Source organism: Rhea pennata, chromosome 20, assembly GCF_028389875.1.
Source record: "Rhea pennata isolate bPtePen1 chromosome 20, bPtePen1.pri, whole genome shotgun sequence".
Taxonomy (NCBI): Eukaryota; Metazoa; Chordata; class Aves; order Rheiformes; family Rheidae; genus Rhea; species Rhea pennata.
In genome coordinates this window covers 9,243,984-9,263,593 of record NC_084682.1, presented here as the reverse complement: position 1 = coordinate 9,263,593, position 19,610 = coordinate 9,243,984, and the positions used below count along the sequence as shown (strand labels likewise).

Sequence of the window (19,610 nt, the reverse complement as noted above, 5' to 3'; positions counted from 1 at the left end):
TTTCCCTAAATCAATAAAATACTTAATTTCCTAGCTTTTACATTTTCCTGGCTTTTTATGTGACTGACAGTGGGGCACTGAAGCAGGCCATTTGACAGTTCTGGCTGTTACTAACTTTGCTCTCTAGCTTCATACAAAGGAAAAAACAGAACCTTGCTTTTACAGAAATATTCTTTCCTTTTTCTGCACAGAAAAACCTCACACTCAAGGGAACTTCCCGACACCACTTCCTGTTCGCACAACGTTCACTGCAACAACACTGCGTAGAGTAACAGCACTTCCAAATGAGAGGGTATTTTAGCGTCAAACCATATGCTTGTAGGTGGAAGACTCCACAAGAGGGTCTTGCACATCAAGTGATACCTGGCATTTTAGCCAGAAGGCAACAGCATCTAGCTGCTCTCTCATTTGACCAGGAGACGGTGTGTACCTCTCATTAGCTGCTAATAACAAGACACTGCAGGGACAGCGACTGAGCAATCAGATCATTTCTAGAGTGGAAAAAAATACATTAAAATGCATTTACATACAGTCAGATTTTAATACGGCTTAGCAACTCATGGCAATATTTAAAGCCAGGATGGCTAGATACGATTATTTCTAGGTAGCTTCTAAAATTGTTACCAGCAGTTGGGTAACATATCAAAGAACAATTTCCACAGTTTACCCCACTGTGCTCACGGAGCAGGCTCACAGCCATCGATAAAATGTGTTATTCAGAGTTAAGCAGTTACTAAAGTGAGACTGAACATGCAATTTCAAATTTTGATCCCCCCCTCCCCCCCATTTTGGTGAGAGTGCCAGGAATTACCTCCAGATCTCCCTTCGTAATGGATTCTTCCTCGACACGGAACTGCAGGTCCTCCACTTTCCTGAGGACGGGAAGGAGAAAGGGAAACACAAAGAGTAATCAGTAACACCCAGACCAGCATCTCATCTCTAAGAAGCCAATCGCATATGTGAACCTGCCCTGCACAGTAAGAGACCAAGAGGAGGAAGATACAGACAAATTTTATATGCAAACGGCTCGATAGAAGCTAAACACCAAGACACATGGAGTAAGACAGTTAAGAAACACTCATGCATAGCAAACTTTTGCCTTCAGGCCAGGTACATGCTCACAGACATGCTGTTTCTACTACACTACTACTCAACAAGCACAACTGCTGTTCAGACTCTTGGATCTCAAAAACGTGAAAGCAACCGCCCAGTTCCGTCGTGTTACTAAGCCCCGTTATCTTGCGGCCGAGCACTGGGCAAGTCCTGTGTTGTATACAGGGCCCATACAAAATACACCAAAGAAATCAGCCTCTACCTTCCTGGCAGACAGTGGGCAATGCTTTATGTTTCCACAAAGCAGAAATGGTGAGCTATCCCAGCAGAAAAGCCTTCACCAGGTATTGTACAGGTCAGATAAACACATGTAAAACCAGATGCACAAACTCTTTTGCAAAGTCTAAGCAGTTAACCCAGTAATGACACCACAGAAATTCAATCTTCTGCTAAACTCAGTCCTCTTTGTTCTCTTTACTGATAGATTAAAAAGGAAAAAAAAGAAAAGCAAAAATAATGAAGATGTTGCACTGTCAGCCAGATGTAAGGACTCTGATCTTCCATCACAGATAAAAATAGCTGTGAGTGTATACATCTAACTTCACAAACAAGCTTCCTTGTCTAAACCCTTGCTAATTAGAGAAGGCATCTGTTGATATTTAGGAAAAAACTCAGCTGCCTTGGATTAAAGGGCCTCCTGGGGCTGGGAAAGTGAGCTGCCTTCAAGAGAAACTGGGAGACTTGTGGATGAAAGAACAATTTGTCTTCAAGGAGGGGCATCATTTAGTTGAAACCAACATTGTTTCACTGCTTTTCTTTCAATTACTGAACACACAGAAACGTCATTCTATTCCCACTGAAGGGTTTAATCATACATATGGAGCAATCTGATTTCAAGGATAACAAGCATCACTCTTATTGAAAAAAGAAATGTATGCTTCAGCATATATCCATGGATGATGCGCCTCTGCGATTTGGGGAGACATGCACTACACTACCACAGGGCACTTTGACTTCCTTTCCATGGAAGTAATGTCCTTAAGATTAGCACATCAAATAGAGGGGAAAGAAATGGTCTTTTGCAAAGCCAGGCTGCAAAGAAAGGTTCAGGGTTTGGGACAGTCTAACCTGCAGAGAACAGTGTTTATTTTTCAGGATTGTTATTTTATATTATATCATTAACCAAGAATACCTGAAGGCAAGCATGCCATAGTTCATGCCCTCGCCATGAGTCAATCCTCTCTCTACTGAGAAATTCCAGCTTACACAGTGCCACTTGCAAGTCTGATCACGGTATCAAATTCCACCAAAATCACTGATGTCATTTTCTTTTCCCTAGACCCAATGAATAATGTTCTCAGGCAAAAGTTTCATCTTCTCCCACATCGATCCTCTCCTGCTTTACCTCTTCTCCTCTTCCAGTTGGTTCAATAGCTCTATTTTCTCCTTTTGCATCCCATCCACCAGGGCACGTGCACGCTGGAGGTTTCCCTCTGCCTCTGTGACGTACTGCAGTGAGAAAAGAGTCCCGTCCACATTGAAAGCATAGTTGTTAAAAGCAAACAAATGAATTAACAAGAAAAAAGAGCAGGCAATCGGAACAAGGGATTTCAAGCTTCTGATGATCCATTTCAGAGGCTTTTCTTGTAAAAAGCTAAGTTTTCTAAAACATCCAGTAGGTAAGTGTCAAAAAGAAATGGCTGCTGGAGACTGTGTAACTTTGAAGTTTGATCCATGTTTCAGAGTCTCTTTGTGACCTGAACCCTTTAGAGAATCCAGCTCTGATTAGAGGATTAAAACTGAACAGTTTTCAAAATCTTGTATGAGGTTACAGATCCAGGTCAGCCCTGGTCATGAGGCCAGAGAGCCATTTCAGACTTACATTAATTCATCTGTTACTGGTAATTACCAGAATAATACTTCATGCAAGCAGCTCTCAGCTTGCAACCGATTTGGCAGTTTATTCCGCCTTTCTGACAGACACAAGTGACCCAAAGATATACAGTGCTATTCCTGCTCCTAAGTAGCTGACTACGGCTTATAAACACAAGCAATGAATTCGGAGCACAAGCAGCCATCGAAGAGCCACACACTGATAAACAGCATAAACACATAGTTCCCTTCTTTAAAAATCACATTCCTGTGCATAAAATACTACCTGCATGAGTGCTTGTAGAAAAAAATGCCAGAGATAATCAGTCAGTTTTCCTTATAATTCTCCTGACTACATTAATGCGACAAAAACATGCTCCCTTTGGCAGCAATACAGTAACATATGAACTGAGCTGATGTCCTCAGCAAGCGTCTGATAATATCAAAACCCCTGCAATGCAGTCACAGCCATGGCCGGAGCAGGCGGCTAAGGGGCGTGAGTTTGCCTTCCACTTGCCTTTCAGCATTCAGATGTATTGATCCACCATCAGGCACAAGTCTAGAAAAACTATCTACTGCCCTTTTCCCGGCACAGCTCTTTCTGCTCCTTGCTTGGGACAGAGAGAGCAGACAGGAATGGAGACAACACCTTGGCGTGCAGAGTATCTGCACTGCGACTTTGGTATCCTGGCCCCAGGCAGCACAAAGCCTAGTAAGAACCGTACAGTACATACTTAGGTGATAAAGCTAAGGATCTCAAGAGCCATGTCACTGCCTACCTGCTCGTGTTGGGCCTTCATGATGGCAATCTCTTTTTCCACCTCACAGATGTGGCTGGTGGCTTTTGCAACCTCAGCCCGCTCCAGGTCACGCTCTGCCAGCAGCTGTTCGATGTGCTGCTGCTTCTCCTTCAGTGCCTCCTGGAGAGCCGTGGTGCCGGAGATTTTTCGGGCATAACGAGAAGAGGTCTCTGTCAGCTGGAAAAGAGTTTAAAAAAGACAGAGGTAAAGCTGTGTGCTTCTCAGTCCTGAACAGCTTTAAGAACTCCCATTAAATCCGAAATGCAGCTCATCTACTGATCACTTAGGCTGTAGAGAGTTCATAGTTTCCATTCGGGACCCTACAGGCAGGGTTAATGAGTCTGTAAAACAGATCTGGAAGCTGCTATCAAACTCAATAGCTCTTCCCCACTGCAGTGGAATGGCTGCTTCCCAAGGGACAGGATGTGGCATGGGAATTGGGACAAGAAAGATCATAATTTATTGTGTCATCTTCCTTCTTAAATATATTTTATTGATGTCAGATATGGGTGCAGTCTCAAACTCATTGAGCTCAGCTGGGAGGACTGATCTCAACTGGAGACTGGTATGGGCTAGCTGAATCCACTCCCAGTAACGGACACTGAGGTTCTTCCCCTAGCTGAGATGACAGCAGGTGCTATGCAGCACTCTTTATACTTCAAAGTTAGAGATTTTTATAAAATTAGTGCCTGCTCTGCTGTCCACTTTCTTGAGAACCTTCCAAAACCCAGGACGTGTGTTCCAGGAGACTGTTACCCCTTCAGTGAAATGCCACCGTTGCAGGAGGCAGAAAGGGCAGCTGTTTAACAACAGCACAACACTACACAACCAAGAAGCAACAGTATTTTTTGCAGAGATCCTGTGCAAAACCAGCTCTATGACAGTGGAGTAGAAATCCATCTCATTGTCAACAACGTTTCAGGATCTTTAAGGGTCACAGTTGCTCAGAGCATCTTTTACACCTTTTGTGCCAAGGAGAGGATTCGACTTTTGAGGTTGGTAACAGTATCCCACACCCCGCTTTTCTCACTGATGGTAAAGGGGCAGCTGCCCTAAAGCAGGTGCTGAAACCAGCCTCCAGGCCTCGTACTTCATGTAAGCCCAATCACAGCAGAAGAGATCCCAGCTGCACAGTCCGTGCAAGGAGTCACTTACCAGCCCGCTGCGGCTAGGCCTGCCCCCAACGGACGATGCCACCGAGCTGACGGAGCTAATGGAGGAGCTGCTGGGGCTGTGGGTTAAGGCGGACACTCCCATGGCCATGCGTTTGCTCTTCTTCGCCTTGGCAGGGCTGGTTGATGGGAACCCAATCCGGATCACCTTGTGGATGGGAGCAAAGAGGCCAAACTTGGGGGGGCACTGAAAATACCTGCAGTAGAGGAGACGTACCAAATCAGAAAGGGTAAAAGCACATGTCTCACCCAAGCGTCAGAGCAGTGCTGCTAAGCCATACACAGCCTTGGCCCTTAGCTGATCCCTTCCAGGTGCATTGCACTGACATGACTTCCCATGTGCAGGTGGTTGGATTATTCTCCTTTCCTGTCAGTTGGAATAGAAGATTGTCATTTCCTATTTTGGAAGGACAGGCCCTAATTTAAGTTTGCTTCAGTTAAAGAAAGGTGTTCACACAGTGAAACATATTCAAATGTTTGCAGGGGCTTAAAATACGCATTTACATTATGTTTCACACCAGTTTAAATGCAGAAAAGATTTTTTGCTACATTTGGATATCAGACATTCACCCTAGCACGTTTTTCTTATCAGCCCTCCAGATGGAGATGTGACACCGTCCAGTCGGGATTCACTTTCCAGCTAAGAGAAGAAAAACAAATGAGCAGAACAGCTTGAGAGAGAAACTTATTGGTCCAAATCCCAATTCTATCACAGCATCTACATACAATGTGACAGTACAGAGGGGCCTTGAACTTGGAAGTAATTTTCTGTGCATTCACTTTTTCAATGTGCTGGAAGGAGTCTTAGTGCCAAGGAGCTTGGGACTTTGCATTTTTACATTCTTTCAGAACGCTGAAGGATCCAATTTCTCATGCAGAATTGAAGATCACCTATAGGTTTTGCTATAATACTATAATTAGTTGATGCAGCTTGATGATTTGATGCAGCTTTTGCAAAGGCCAAGGAAAAGATGCGTCACAGAGTTTAATGGGATATTGGTCATAATTCTGCATCTTGAAAGGGTCTTTAATAGCTGACGTGACCTAAAATTTTAGGGAAGTCAAGACAGAGAGCTTGTGGGCCTTTACAGCCTGGATTTTCTGGGGAAGAGCTCTGCCTTATGTCAACCTCAGTCATGACAGGGACAAAAAAAAAGCTATCCTAGAGGGGCTCTGGTGTGGAGTGAGCAGGCCCACTATGCCATTCAGGATTTACCATGCTTAGGAGGAGATATTTCTTAAGGAGAAAGCTCGCTATGATCTGCCTCCGGTTTCCACAGCCCCACACTCCTACAAGCCCTGCTGTTGGAGGGACATAGGCATCTCCATGACCACTCAGTATAGACAGCTCCCACCTTCCTTCACTGCCAGCTGCAGCATATGAAAGACCTTCAGCTTCTTCACCTTTTGCCCCAACCATCACCACATCCACCCCAAAGTAACACCTAGCACACAGCGGGTATATTTGAGTAACAGTATGATAGTCAAGATCAAGGTACAGGGCTTGATACATACGTGCTATCTGCGAACAGACACAAGCCACCACCACCCTTGCATTAATAGAAGAGGCTCAGCACAAGCAAACTAAGTGTTTCAACCAACTTCCGAGGACTTCGGATCAGGACCAAGAGGAGAACCCTGGCAACCTCTGTGTTTTCCCACTTGTGGTGCTTGCGCTGGGAAACCCAAGATAATTGCCATGCACTAGTTGCTACACACTTTGATGAGTTGCCAGAAAAGGCCCATCTGGTAGTCTGGAGAGCAGAAAGATCCCAGTTCATGAGCACAGAGGAGAGCACACGCACTCCTTCCTTACAGCAACAAGCCGGCCTGCCCAAAATCTGCACATGCTCTCTACCTTGGTTCACAGGGACATCAAAAAGCAAAGTGTCCAGTAAAAAGATTTGAATTACACAGCTTTGTATAAAGTTCCATGGGGTAAGAGTCTTCCTTTCCAAAACAGAAGGGGAAAATGGTAGCTCTCAACTTCAAAATTAAACAAAAACAAAACAAAAGGGAAACTGATTCCCATGCACACAACTTACGAAGAAGCCGGCAGAGATGGGTGGATTGGATAATTACAGTGCAGGCTCGCTTCCACAGTTGCGGTAAGCCCAAGGGTATGGTCTCTCTGGAGTCTCTTCAGAATACAAGTGACCCAAAATCCACATTGCTGGACTTGGAAACCCCTTCAGAGCTTGGACCAACCTGCTCAAGCCAGGGTTAATCTGTCATTTGTCTGCTGCACTGCAGCAAGTAGAACCACACAATCTCTGTGTCACCTCCCCTTGGTTCAAGGGAGTAGCCAACACAGAAAATAACCTCTGCTTTAACAGTTCTTTCTCAAAGGCTCTGTAAACAAGGCTAGGACAAAATACCAGACCACTGGGGAGGGGAAAAAAAAAAAAAAAAAAAAAAAAGCTTGTCTTATTAATATAAAAACCCTAAGTCCTAATGAATAAAAACGATGAAGTACTTTAGTAATGCTGAACATCAAATCCAGCTTTGCTAGCACAAGTCCTCTCTCCAGACGTGAGCAGCTGCTTCCCAATTGCATGCCACGTTTAAGCGTTGGCAGCCACACGGCATTGTCACAGGCAGATCTCTGTGCCTGGGAGGGCAGAGGAGCCTGATCTCCATCCAGAGGAGAAAGTGATTCATTTTCAAGCATCTGCTCAAGCCCATTTTTTTTCCCCAAAACCACCTTTAAAAACATCTCACAACCAAAAACACTTAGTCTCTTCCACTCACTGCCAACACAGGCTCTCGGATATGGAAAACCAGCCATACCACAGGCTGACCTAGCCACAGAAGGGCGACCCAAAGAATAGCAACATGGCCTTGTGCAAACCAGCCAAAGCCCTGCTCAGCATCACTGAAGTAGGATCAGGAGGATCAGCAGCACAGCCCATGCCACAGCCGTAACTGGTCTAAGCACAAGCTGGCACGCATGATTTATCAATATCAAAGGCTAAGCCGCACAGAAGTCCCCTCTTGCTTTTAGCAAATCCAAACTTGCCTTGCCCCATGTCTGTTCAACTACTATTAATCCAGACTAGCAGTGGTTGGCAAGTAGCTTTTGTAGCTCAGAAGCAGGAATTGGGTCCAGATTTGACAGGAAAAGCATCTGAGAACCAAGAGTTGCTCACAACTGAGAGCACTAAGGAGCTCTATATCCTCATTACAGAAAAAAAAAGGAAATGAAAGTGGTTTTGTGATGGTGACACAAACGGCAGGTGTAAAATAGCATAGAATTTTGAAATATATATAAAAAAACCCAGTCTCTTCAGCATGCAAGCTGCATGTCTTCCATGCAGACAGCAAAGGAAAACCTAGTGTCTCAACAGCATCCACATGGTGTTGGAGAAGGGCTCAGCACAGCGATGTCCTGTCCTCATAGGCCTGCACGTAGCCTCCACCAGAGGCCTGCAAGCTGCTCTGGCAGTCCTGAACCTTCACCATCCCTCTATGCACTGGTCTTGTCTTCCCCACAGCCAGTGCCAGCCACATCCATGCCACGCAGCCCTAGAGCCTGCCACCACTGCAGCACCCTGCCACCGCAACAGCACATGTTCGTGCAAGGCAGCCAGCCTCACGGATGCTCACTAGATGGCAACAACCACCACAGCCGAGTGGCTCAGGAGCCCTGGCCTGCTCCTGCCAGGACAAGTGCAGGGCAGTGTCAGGAGTCCCACCAGGACGGAGAGCTGCAGCCTGCACGCCTCCCCCAGGGTGCCTGTTCTATTATGCTGGCTTTCCTCCAAACCCTGCTGTAGAAATTAGCACATGCTATAAGCTGCCAGTGAAGTATTTTCACTGCAGAGAATAAGAAGGCTGGAGAAAGGCTCAGAGGACCAACAGCAACAGCACTATAAACCTGCAGCCAGGTCCCAGGTGGACAAAGTGCCCTTTGGCAGGGACCAAGCAGACAGCCCAGACATAACACTGTTGTACCAGCTGGTCTCCAGCACTACTAGAAGGTCTGCGCAAACAGGCTGGATCCAGGGATGTCTTACAGACTTTCTCTAATCCTCCCTATTTAATCCAAACATCCTAAAACACTCCTCTTCTCTACCATCCCTGCTCAACACTTCTTGCTCCTGACATCTTGACATAAAGTGTGAAACAAAAGGGAAACTTGCAGATGGGGTGCACATCTTCACCCACACCAACCTTGACCATGATGTCGCAGTCCCAGAGGAAAGATTAACTTCAAAAGGAAGGTTTTTGAGACATAGCAACAAGGGTGTGAGGACAAGAGGCAGCAAGCTCTAGAACATGCTTATGCTAGCACAAACAAAGGAAATAATTTGTGAGCACCCTTAAGATAGAGCTTACAGATAAGTTGTACTGCATGACAAAGAAAGTCGGACCTCAGATTCACTCCATGACTTATTCTCAACCACCCTAATTCTCTTCTCTTGAGAGCAGGCTAGAACTCAGCAGCTCTCTGCTGCCAATTGTTTACTGCTTTCCTGTCCTGACATTGAACAAGAGACCATTTCTCTTATTTTAAATGAAAACACATGGCTTCTGGGCAAAAAGAGGCTGACACAACATAAGGAGTATTTATTACAGAAGCCAAGCTCTAACAAGGAAGGAATACTCAGTTCCTCAAGAGCTAAAATGTTACATCTTGCCTCTAATGTAAGATTTGCTTAAGAAGCTCTAAGAAATTAATAGTATTTCCTACTAAAAGAACCTGTGAAGCATGAGAAATCAGTTCCACCAATATCTGAAGCAGGGTTAAAATGTTGCTGTCCTAAATACATCCCCAAACTCAAAATCTGAGGCTGGGGGATTCCCTTATCCAACTTGCACATGAACAGAAAAATGACCTTCCAGAAAGCTTGCTAGATAGGCCTGCCTAGTTCTTGAGATACTGATGAGGGCTTTTTTTTTGAAAATAAAATAGCAGAGGGGCCTGTGGAGTCAGCACTGGTAAGTCTATCAGCAAGCAGGTGTCACACTAGAGAATCTCTACAAGGACAAAGCAACAACCACCAATTGCTCTTTCAGAACTCTGGAAATTTGTCCCCAGGAAGAAGAAAACCATCCAGCAGAAAAAAAAAGTCATAAATCTTAATCCTGTATAGTCTCAAAAGGGCAAATTACAGATAAAGTGCAAAAGGTTTATGAAGTGAATGCATGGTGGCAAGCCAATCTAATAGTCAGAATCCAGGCCAGCAAGAACTAAACCTCACTATATATTATCTTCTCTTCCTATTCCCTCCTATTCCTTGAAGCCACTCAGGTTACCTCTTTATAGACCTTATCAGATCCTGCTTTAAGTTTAAGTGATGAAGTTTCTACAGACTTCCCTGAGAAACTATTCCAAAATATTCCACAAAGCCCTTTACACACACATACACACTCGTTTAACCACAGTGTAGGCCCTGGCTCTCCTTTCCAGGGTTCAGCTGAAGCCTCCTCTGGGAGGTGGGTAGGCCCTACACATCCCAAACTGGGTTCAAGTGTGCACAGTACCTTGTACCAGCAACAGCCCCGTCGTTCTTCCCCAGGGGCTCGTCCAGTTCCACACCACACCACTCTCCTTTGGCAAAATCCGTCTCTCCCACGTAGCGCACGACACCTGTCTTTGTCCCACCAACCTATTGGAGATCAAAATGCTGGGGGTTAGACACAGAAGCACTGGCGCCACTGCAAGGCAGATAGAGCTGGAGAGAGGAAAGGGGAGAAAGAAAAAAAAAAAAAAAAAGACATCAGCATCTTCTGATTCTGGTCTAATGAAACCTGCTAATATCTTTCATATCGAGTTCTCCTAGCAATAAAGATGCTTCTCTAATAACTATAAGCAAACCAACAGTCTCCAATTTTTGGTCTTGCTGCCTAGAAAATGCCCGAAAAAATACAATGAAAACGCATTTCAAGGCATCAGCTAATTGTACAGAGTTGTTTGCGAGGCCTTAAAGGAGTTAACTCCTCCAAGCACAGCTTATTCCTACCGTCCATAAAGAAGGGACATCTATATTTATGGAGTTTCAGTTCTACGTCAGTGCATGACTCAAATGGTTTTAGTCTATCTCAGCTGAAGTCAAGCTTTAAAAGGGAAATGTTAAAAAGCAATTTTAAAATTAATTTTGTGAATTTATGTAGAATGACTTTTTTTAATATTAAGTTTACTATAAATAGGTACTCCAGCATCAGAAGACCATTCTCCTACAAAAAAATCATGATAGTTTAACCCAGAAATCTTTAATTTTGTCTCAATATTCTCAGCTGGGTATGTAATAGGTTTACTAGTTCTGGGGCATGTGAATAACTAAATATTCTGAAGACTGCTTATGTAAAGGAGAATGAGCTTTCCCAGGCTAGAAATAACTGAACCTGCATGGATTAGAAAGCATCCGAGGTCAGCATCCTGCCTCTGGACCTGCAGACTAAGCTGCAGGATACCTGACAAGGTGTGCAGAAGCCAAACTCACCAGAAAACCCATGAACTTTATTCCCAAGGCTTTAAAGCAGCAACAGCTGACAGCAGCACCAAAATCAGCCTAGCCTTTGACTGCCTCACGCATCCACTCTTGTTTTTGCAAACTAGTGCTTTAACGTCAGGGCTGTCAAATGCATGCATGCAGTTCTGTGAGCAATTGCAATGCCCACACAAAGACAACTCTGAAAGAGATGGTCACCAAATTGACCAAGGACTCTCGGTGACCAAGAAATGGTCACTGAGAGTACTAAAATCAGACTCAGAGTGCTTACAGGATGTTTTGTTTTACAAAATTGAAAGTCCCTCCAAAATGTGAGTTAGTCTTCTGTAATTTCTCTCATTAAGGATTTAGCAAAGGATTTTGCTCATATAGAAAACTGTAGATGTTGTTCTCTTCACTATAGGAAGGAAGTAAACATTTGCCAGTAAGAAAAAAAGTATCACAAGAAAGCTTTCTGGTCCCGCAGTGAAGAGCATCCGCAAGTGAGACGATGGCAAGTCCTAATACTGAATTCAAGTAACAGATTTGAACTATCTCAGTAAATTTTTTTTACCTGTCATTCACGGTCATACAGCAGTCTCCTTTTTGATTTATTTGAGTTAATAAGGAATTACTCTCTTAATATTAATGTCATAGTTTAATTCCATTCTAACATATTTCTTTACCTGCAGTTTGAACTCAATTTTAGGAGTAATTCATCACAATGTCCTGTATAGGAACTTACCATTACTGATAAGCCTGTTAATTTTATTTTTATTGAGTTTTTAATTATAGATACTGACATACATTTCCTTTAACAAGACATGATCCTGACTCATGTAAATGCCCCATGTAAATGCCTTTAAATGAGCTCCCTTGATTAGCATGAATCCCACCATACTGCTCCCAGGCCTCTGCTAGAGGACCACACACCTCTGTCCACACAAACAACAGACCCCTCAGTTATGCCCCCATAGATATTACTTATTTTGGGAAAGTTCTTCACAACAAGAAAGACAACAGCCATTTCTACAGGCATAATACACGTGTATCTAGTAGCACCTATACCATAACTGCTTAGTAAGAAAGCAATTTGTGTTCCTAACGCAGAGACACAAATCAGTGAAAATTTTAAGTGCAGATCAGGTTTAAAACACCTCTAAATAGCAACATGATTGTTTGCTTCCAACATAATGTATTTAATTTACTTCTTTGAGGATTAATTATTCTGATATCCTTTCTATGAGATACACGCTGATCATACAGGATTATCTTCTGCCCCAGGCTTCTGCCCTGCCCTGACGATCTGGGTCCCTTCATCCTCACGGGGTCGGGAAGACAGTGAGCAGTTGATGCTGGGCTGCCCCATTCACTTGTCAGCACCTGAACTGATGGGAAGTTCAACCAGCTTTTGGTAGATACATGAACTCTTACGGATGGAGAGCTTTGAAAATTCACCCAACTCAGACATGTAGATTTATTCAGCTTTGATAATCTGCTAATGCTGCTAAAATAATGTATTCTGGCAAAAGCCAGCTGGTAGGTTGTGCATGAAACAGTCTCACCAAAACAGAAGCACTTGTTTCCATCGGTACTTCAACAAATCAGAGGTATCAGCTCAGAAGGAGAACAAAAGGCTGTTTGTGGAAGCCAGAATGGGTGGCAATGGCTCACCATAAATCATGGTACCTCACAGTCTCTCCATCACCCCTCCTGTCCATGGCTAGTTTTTATAAAACACGCCACAACCCAGGTGTGAAAGGCAGCCGAGCAAGGCTGGCTCCTACTTCACTAGCACGATTGCGATCATCAGAGACGTCTGCCTCGTGAACACCACGGCCTGCCATCAGCATTGCTGCTACCCTGCCTACAACGGCCGTGACACTCTCCAGAAGACGTTAACGAGAGCCACCATCACGCCTTCAGCTAGCTGAGCATATAGAGCTACAGCAAAGTCAGTTCGGCCAGGGCAACCCATCTCATTGCAAAAGCACTAGCCGGCGCACGCTCAGCCAGGCTGCCGGGCAGCCCCACGGCCCCCGTGACACAGGGCGAGCGTGCCACGGCCACTGAAGCAGCAACAAGTTTCTATCAGAAACCAGCAAAACTTCCAAAGCTTTTTTTGTTTCCAAGAGAATAGGATTTACCTACTCAAAAATGCTAGTATTTTCAACCAGATTTATAGTTGTTTTTGCAAAAACAACAAGAAAGAAACTAAAAGCAGCTCACTTGAAGGCTGAAAAATGGAAGCAATATTGACATAGTGGTGTAGGGGTTTTGTTTCATTTTGGAGCATTTTCTCGCTAGCATTAACCTTCCAGATTTTTCAGCTACAGATAAAAAAGAATATTTACATTGATCTGTTAACCAAGCTCCACCTTACTAAATCAAGCTGCACCCTCACTGGCTTGGAGTCAAACGGCCTCATCCATCGGGCTCTCATCTCTCGGGAAGTTCAGCTGTAGACTGAAGTTCTCTGCCTGAGCTCCCGGGCCCGTTTCATGCCTTTGACAAAAGGGCATCTTCCCAATCTGGCCTTTCTTCAAGAAAAGATCTCTGATAGTTTCAAGAGGTGGTCTTCAGCTTGACCTCCATGACAAAATTTAAGGATCATGTATTTTAACCGGCAGGTCAAAACAAAACATAGTCATAGAACAGACATATGTCTACACTTTTTCCATGCTAACTGCAGTATCACTGACATCATATTTTATTATGACTTTCTCACTGAAATGACAAAATTGGATTTGAACCAGTATCCCAAGGCTGAAAGACAGTGACGCTAATCCTTCCAGACGCTGTCTTCATCAGAGCTACTAATATCATTTAAACAATTTACCAAATTAGCACCAGGCCATGCCTCAATCCAGCTGCTGCAAGGCAGACTCCCTGCAGCCCGCGTTCACACCTCCTCTCTTCCATCCTTCCTGCCCACCCCACAGCAGTTTCTTGCTCTCAGCAGGAACCTCCTAATTGCTGCCCTCAACCCAGGCTGTGCAGGCAACACACTGCTTGCGAATACTCTGACATCGCTCGGAGAGAGAAGAAATGAATAAATGTCGCTCAGTCCAACGAGGACTGTTCCCCGCGACGCTGTGCACAGCTCAAGGGCCAGCAATGGCTGTAGACCCCTGCTTGAGCACACCCCCAGGCAGAAATCAAGGAGCAGTGCTGTGCTGCCAGCTTAAACTCTAATCTATTCATCTGGATTTATTTTCCTCAGTTGCTTGCCAAACCATTTCCAGCAAGACTGAGTGCTGCTGCTAAGAGAGTCGAGGTAGGAACAATAAATGCAGGAGCAGAGTATACCGACAGCTCCTCTGCAGGACTCCCACATCTCAGGCTGGGTTCTTACAGAGCTGGCAAAACTCTTACCTCCTTGCCTGTGGGAAGAGAAAGGAAGGGGAAGGTGGGTTTACTGAGGGTGCTTTTTGCAGCAGTGTGAGAGTTTGGGTCCAGCTATTACAGAGCATGTGAAATAATGATCTGTAAGTGTAATGATACCTAGAGGAAACACGTCACCGCTCATTATCAGACACGTCCTGGCTGACATCGTCAACAGCCAGGCACAGAGCCCAGCAAGCTGGTGGTAAGGGGGAAGTATGGCTGCTGGTTAGGTTCATCTGCAAATACAACTCATTTCAGATGGCATCTTATTAAGTACTCTCTACACAAACTCTGAATGCCAAAAGGTAGTTGTTAGTGTAAGGGGGAAAGAGTCAGCTGAGAATTGCAGGACATGTTTCTTCATGAATTTATAGGAAATATGTATGTATGTACACACACACACACACGTGTTCATTTTTATCATGAACCCCCAGCTTTGGGCCTTCCCATCCCTACAAGTGTTGCACAGGGACAAGTCTGACAACACTGTGGATGCAAGATGCTTGTGCACACACATCCTTCTGGCACCAGAGAGAAGATAACCCCCTCAGGATGCAATGCAAGTGGAAAGTCTAGAATTGCAGCACGCCCTCCTGGGGCTGCCTGTGACAAACTCCGCCTATGTTAATAATACAGTTCATTCCAACTCAGGCTGCTTACAACCCCTATTTAATGATAGATGCTGCAAAAGACAGACAAGGATTGGCCAGTGCACCAGCCCAAATTAATGGTTACCAGGGTGTGTGTATCCCTCAAGGCCTCAAAGGGTTAATGTGGCAGCAGGGCAGGGTGGCTGCTTTGGGCTGTTCACTACCTCTTAGCTCCAGCACAGTGACGGGCAACACAACAACACTCGCTTCTGTGGCAACAGCAGTCCCACTGTACTTCACATCAGTCCTACACCGTGAGGAAAGAGCTCGGACTAGGAGACCTAGATGTCTTCCCGTCTCTTGACTACTGCAGATAACTAGAAACTGTTCTTGCCATTACCTGTCACGGCCCTCCGTAGGGAGCAGAGACGTACCATTCTGCAGAGACCACACGCTGCCGGCTCGGGGCTCCACAACCACCTCAGACTAGCACGTCTGCAGTAACTACTGCCTGCTTAGGGCAGCCTGGCTGTGAAGGGACGCCGGCTCCAGGTGACTCCTGCAGCCTGGATAAGGTCTTCCATTCAGAGATGTGTTTAAAGGTATTTCACAGATGTAATTTTCTGCACTAAGAGAAGAACCCTGCCTAAGCAGGGGAGCAGTGGGGAAGGTGGCTCCTACCAGGAAGGAAGGAGAGAGTGAGCAAATACAGTCGGCTTGATCACCATTCCTTCGGTCAGATGTCCCCAAGACCAGAGAGCCAGCCCTGACTGGAAGCAGAGTTCACTTTCACACAGAGGGACTCTCCCACTCCTGTTGTATAGTTGAAGCTAACTAGACCCACTCATCAGCACGACTGAGCAACAGTCGCCGTCCAGATCTTCCAAGGGGAAACGCCAGAGCAGAAGCGACTGAGAAGTGCAAAGTCTTGGTCTCGGCCATACTGCTGCACTTCCCAGTCAAGACACAGCAATCACTGTTCTCCCTATGGACTGAGCTGAAAACAGGCAATGAAATATTAATTACATCTTCCCTGAAAATATCACCTTGGTAGAACTAAAGGAATATGACCCTCTTTTCTTTACAGCCTGGCTTCAACTCAGAAAACGGCATCTTGTTATTGCCTTTCTGTAAAGCCATAAAGGAGCATTTCTGCACCTGTAAGACACAAGCGAGTTAGGAGGGCTCAGCCCATTTACTAAGAAAAGAAAGAGAACAAATCACTCCTGCCTAATGCCTCACATGCCTTCACAGCAGCAAGACTTCGGTCTCAGACACCAAAATAACTCAACACAAGCTGACAGCAGCAGAGCAAGTGGCTTTCTCTGCCCAACTGCGACTCTCCTTGCTGGGGAGCTTCTACGAGGAATGATTTTTCACATAGGTGGTTAAAGGCTCTCTGCAGCTTCAGGCTAGCAAATCAAGGCTGGAGGGGTAGTGGGGGGATGTTGAAAAGGATGTGATTAGTTTATTCATGAGAATTTTCTGTAATTTGCCAGGAGCCAGAGGTTGTAATATACCACAAGCAGAAACCCTTTGCAGCGTACAGAGGAAAAAATGATTAAAATCACACGCACGGGGTGAACGCAGAGCGTATTTCCACCAGGCATAACCAGCCTGCTGGGCTAGTCCTTGCCTGTCATTCAGCCAAGGCATCGCTCCACCGTAAGCTCAGTGTCAGTGCTTTTTCTGCTACTTAAGCACGGATTTTTGACTTTGACACCTACCAGCTTTTCACAAAATCAAACCTAGAATCTACCTGAAGAGCATCTGGGGCAACATCCTACAATAACGTATTCAATCAGCAATTAATATAACCCAGGCATTAGTCTTGTTTTTTACTAGGTTTCACGACTGAAAACAGCGCTCCTGGTTAGGAAGCAGAAGGATAGCTAAAGGGCAGGATACTTCTACGAAGAGGATTTCATTAATTAAACCGGTATATAGACAACACTCACCTCCTCCCCACCCTGCTAAGAAAGTAATCACGTCTAGGGTGGAAGGAGCTCAGCTGCTGACAGCACGTTCTTCTCCACTTCCTACTGGAGGAATGTGAAATACATTTTCTTAGGGGAAAAACAACACAGCAGAGATTCTTCTTCCCAAGCAGAAAACGTTCAACTGTTTCATCTGTTTCCATCCTTTCTTTCCCAGAGCTGGAGAAGCACAAGTCAGCTCATCTTAAAAGCAGTACTCTAGTGATGATCACCCACATTTACATACTGCACAGATGATACTTTGGGAAGCTCCATTCTTAATAAAGCAAAGGTTAATTGTTTCACTTCCATTTGCCAGACTTCAAGAAATGATTTCTAAAAGATTTTTTTTTAATCTCTTTAATGTAGTTTTTGCATCTCTGGGAAAAAGTCTGAGTTAAGAAGTGCCAAAGGCAAATATTATCTAATTCTTCTAATGGAAAGCTCCATTAAGTCACTTTTAACAACCACTGCAGAGTCAGAATGGGTCTTTGAACAAAGTCATTGAAAAGCAAGAAAATTTTCAAGCTATAATGGACTTTAATGAAGTTAAAGAAAACCACTAGCAGGAAAGCAACCAGGACGCAGAGCACTAACATCTACCACGGTCGGTGTCTACCTGACAGGCCCAAAAGGGCCCCCCACAGCCTTGTGCTCTCTCGACAGAGCAATTACTGAAAACGCATGTCCTCCCTCGCTTAAAAGGCCTCTGGTGGATCCTGTCTGCTTCAAAGACATTCACAAATGGAAAGAATCTTTCAGGAAAGCGTAGAGTAAGGGCAATAAAGACAACAGAAGTCGCACCGATTCGTGGAGGGCAAGAGCAAAACTTTGCTTGGGGAATCGGAGGCCAATCCAGGCTAACCCAGAATTATTGTTTATGCATTCAAATATCAAACATGACTAGCTGATGTCTCTATTACTAAAAAAGAAAAAAAAAAAGAAAAAGACTCCACCATCTCCCATTTTGGGGGAGAAGTATATCGACAGGCAGGAAGGGAAGGTTTTTAAGAAGGCAGCTTCGTTTAAAACCACTCTCCAAAACCAACAGAAGCTCAAGGGGAGAGATGCTAATGATTTGTATTAAATGTAATATAAATTGCTGGCATGCTGAGGTCTGTGCGGAGCCCCACTGAGCTAAGCACTGTATTAGATGGACAGATACTGCCTCAGCAAGCTTGAAGTCGGGACCAAAGAGATGGATTAAAGAATTAAGGAAGATTTGGAAAAAGCTAGCCCATTGCCTGGCTGCTTCACAAAGAACAGAGCCAAGACTACTATAAATTTTTAGATTTTGAAGTTTACTGTAAATGCTTAAATTGAAAGTTCTCACTTCAGTCCTTTCCGCAAGCCACTTGCAACAGGTAAAGCATGAAAGGAGAGCAAACAAGCAGACCAGAGGAGGCCTGAATTCCCAAGGTTATTTTTCCCCCCCCCCTCACGTGTGGTTACTTTAATATAGCAACTTTGAACTGTCAGCATGTTTGTAAACAGAAAGCATCACTGCCACCCTTCCCCAGGGAGCAGCAGGGACAGTGGATGCTTTGCTGCCGGTAGGGATGGGGAGGGGAGAGAGGCAGACACTGGAGGAGCAAACTGGGGAAGAAGAGACACGAGAGACAACTGAAAGCCCTGAGCAGCAGGCAGCTCCTGCCATGATACTGCAACTGAATGTAGTGTGCTTTCCTGAGAAAACTTGAGAATATAAACCTACTTCTCACCTCTACTGCTGGGCCTGCATGCCCACATATTCAAATTAGTTTTACCAAATGCCTTAGCAGGCGGGCACAGGGAGAAGCAATCTTCACTCTTACTTTCTTTGAAAATGATCAAACTTAATTATTTAAATAAAAGAACAACTATGGGACAACCCAGCAGTGCTTTGCAAGTGCACTGCTAGCTCAGGAAGTGTATTTTTAATTCCAGAGACATCTAACATTTGGATGCAATATGTTCTGCAATCCTCAGAGTAGAATAGTTTTCACCCAGAAGACACACGGGTGGCCTGTCACAGCCGCTCGCTGCTCAGATGGCCACCCAGAGCGGCCCTAACTTGGCCCAGCTGCCCAGAGCTCCCCAGGGACTGCAGAGAGCAGCAAAGACCTCAGCCCCATCAGCTAGTGCTGCACCCTGCGATCCCCAAGGTTGCTGCTATCGCGAGCAGCAGCACCCGCTCTCTGAAACCACACAGCATATCTGAGACTGCATCTGATATCCTACTGTACATGCTCCTCTTGAATTCAAATTGGCCAAGAAACCTGCTCCCAAGCCAGTCACTGTGCCACCTAAAGAGAGTAGCGTGTCCACCGGGCTCTAGCGTGAGGCT

General features: G+C 45.0%; 1 protein-coding gene across 1 annotated transcript in view; it reads right to left on the bottom strand.

The window, feature by feature from the left end:
* CLIP2 (CAP-Gly domain containing linker protein 2) overlaps window positions 1-19,610 on the bottom strand; it is an 83,086-nt gene that overhangs the window by 22,940 nt on the left and 40,536 nt on the right. Inside the window, exons 4-8 of the mRNA XM_062592542.1 lie at window positions 10,385-10,509; window positions 4,881-5,094; window positions 3,705-3,902; window positions 2,459-2,562; window positions 812-872 (exon numbers count right to left, since the gene is read on the bottom strand). Coding sequence (XP_062448526.1) covers window positions 812-872; window positions 2,459-2,562; window positions 3,705-3,902; window positions 4,881-5,094; window positions 10,385-10,509 — 702 coding nt within the window. The remainder of the gene's footprint in view (window positions 1-811; window positions 873-2,458; window positions 2,563-3,704; window positions 3,903-4,880; window positions 5,095-10,384; window positions 10,510-19,610) is intronic.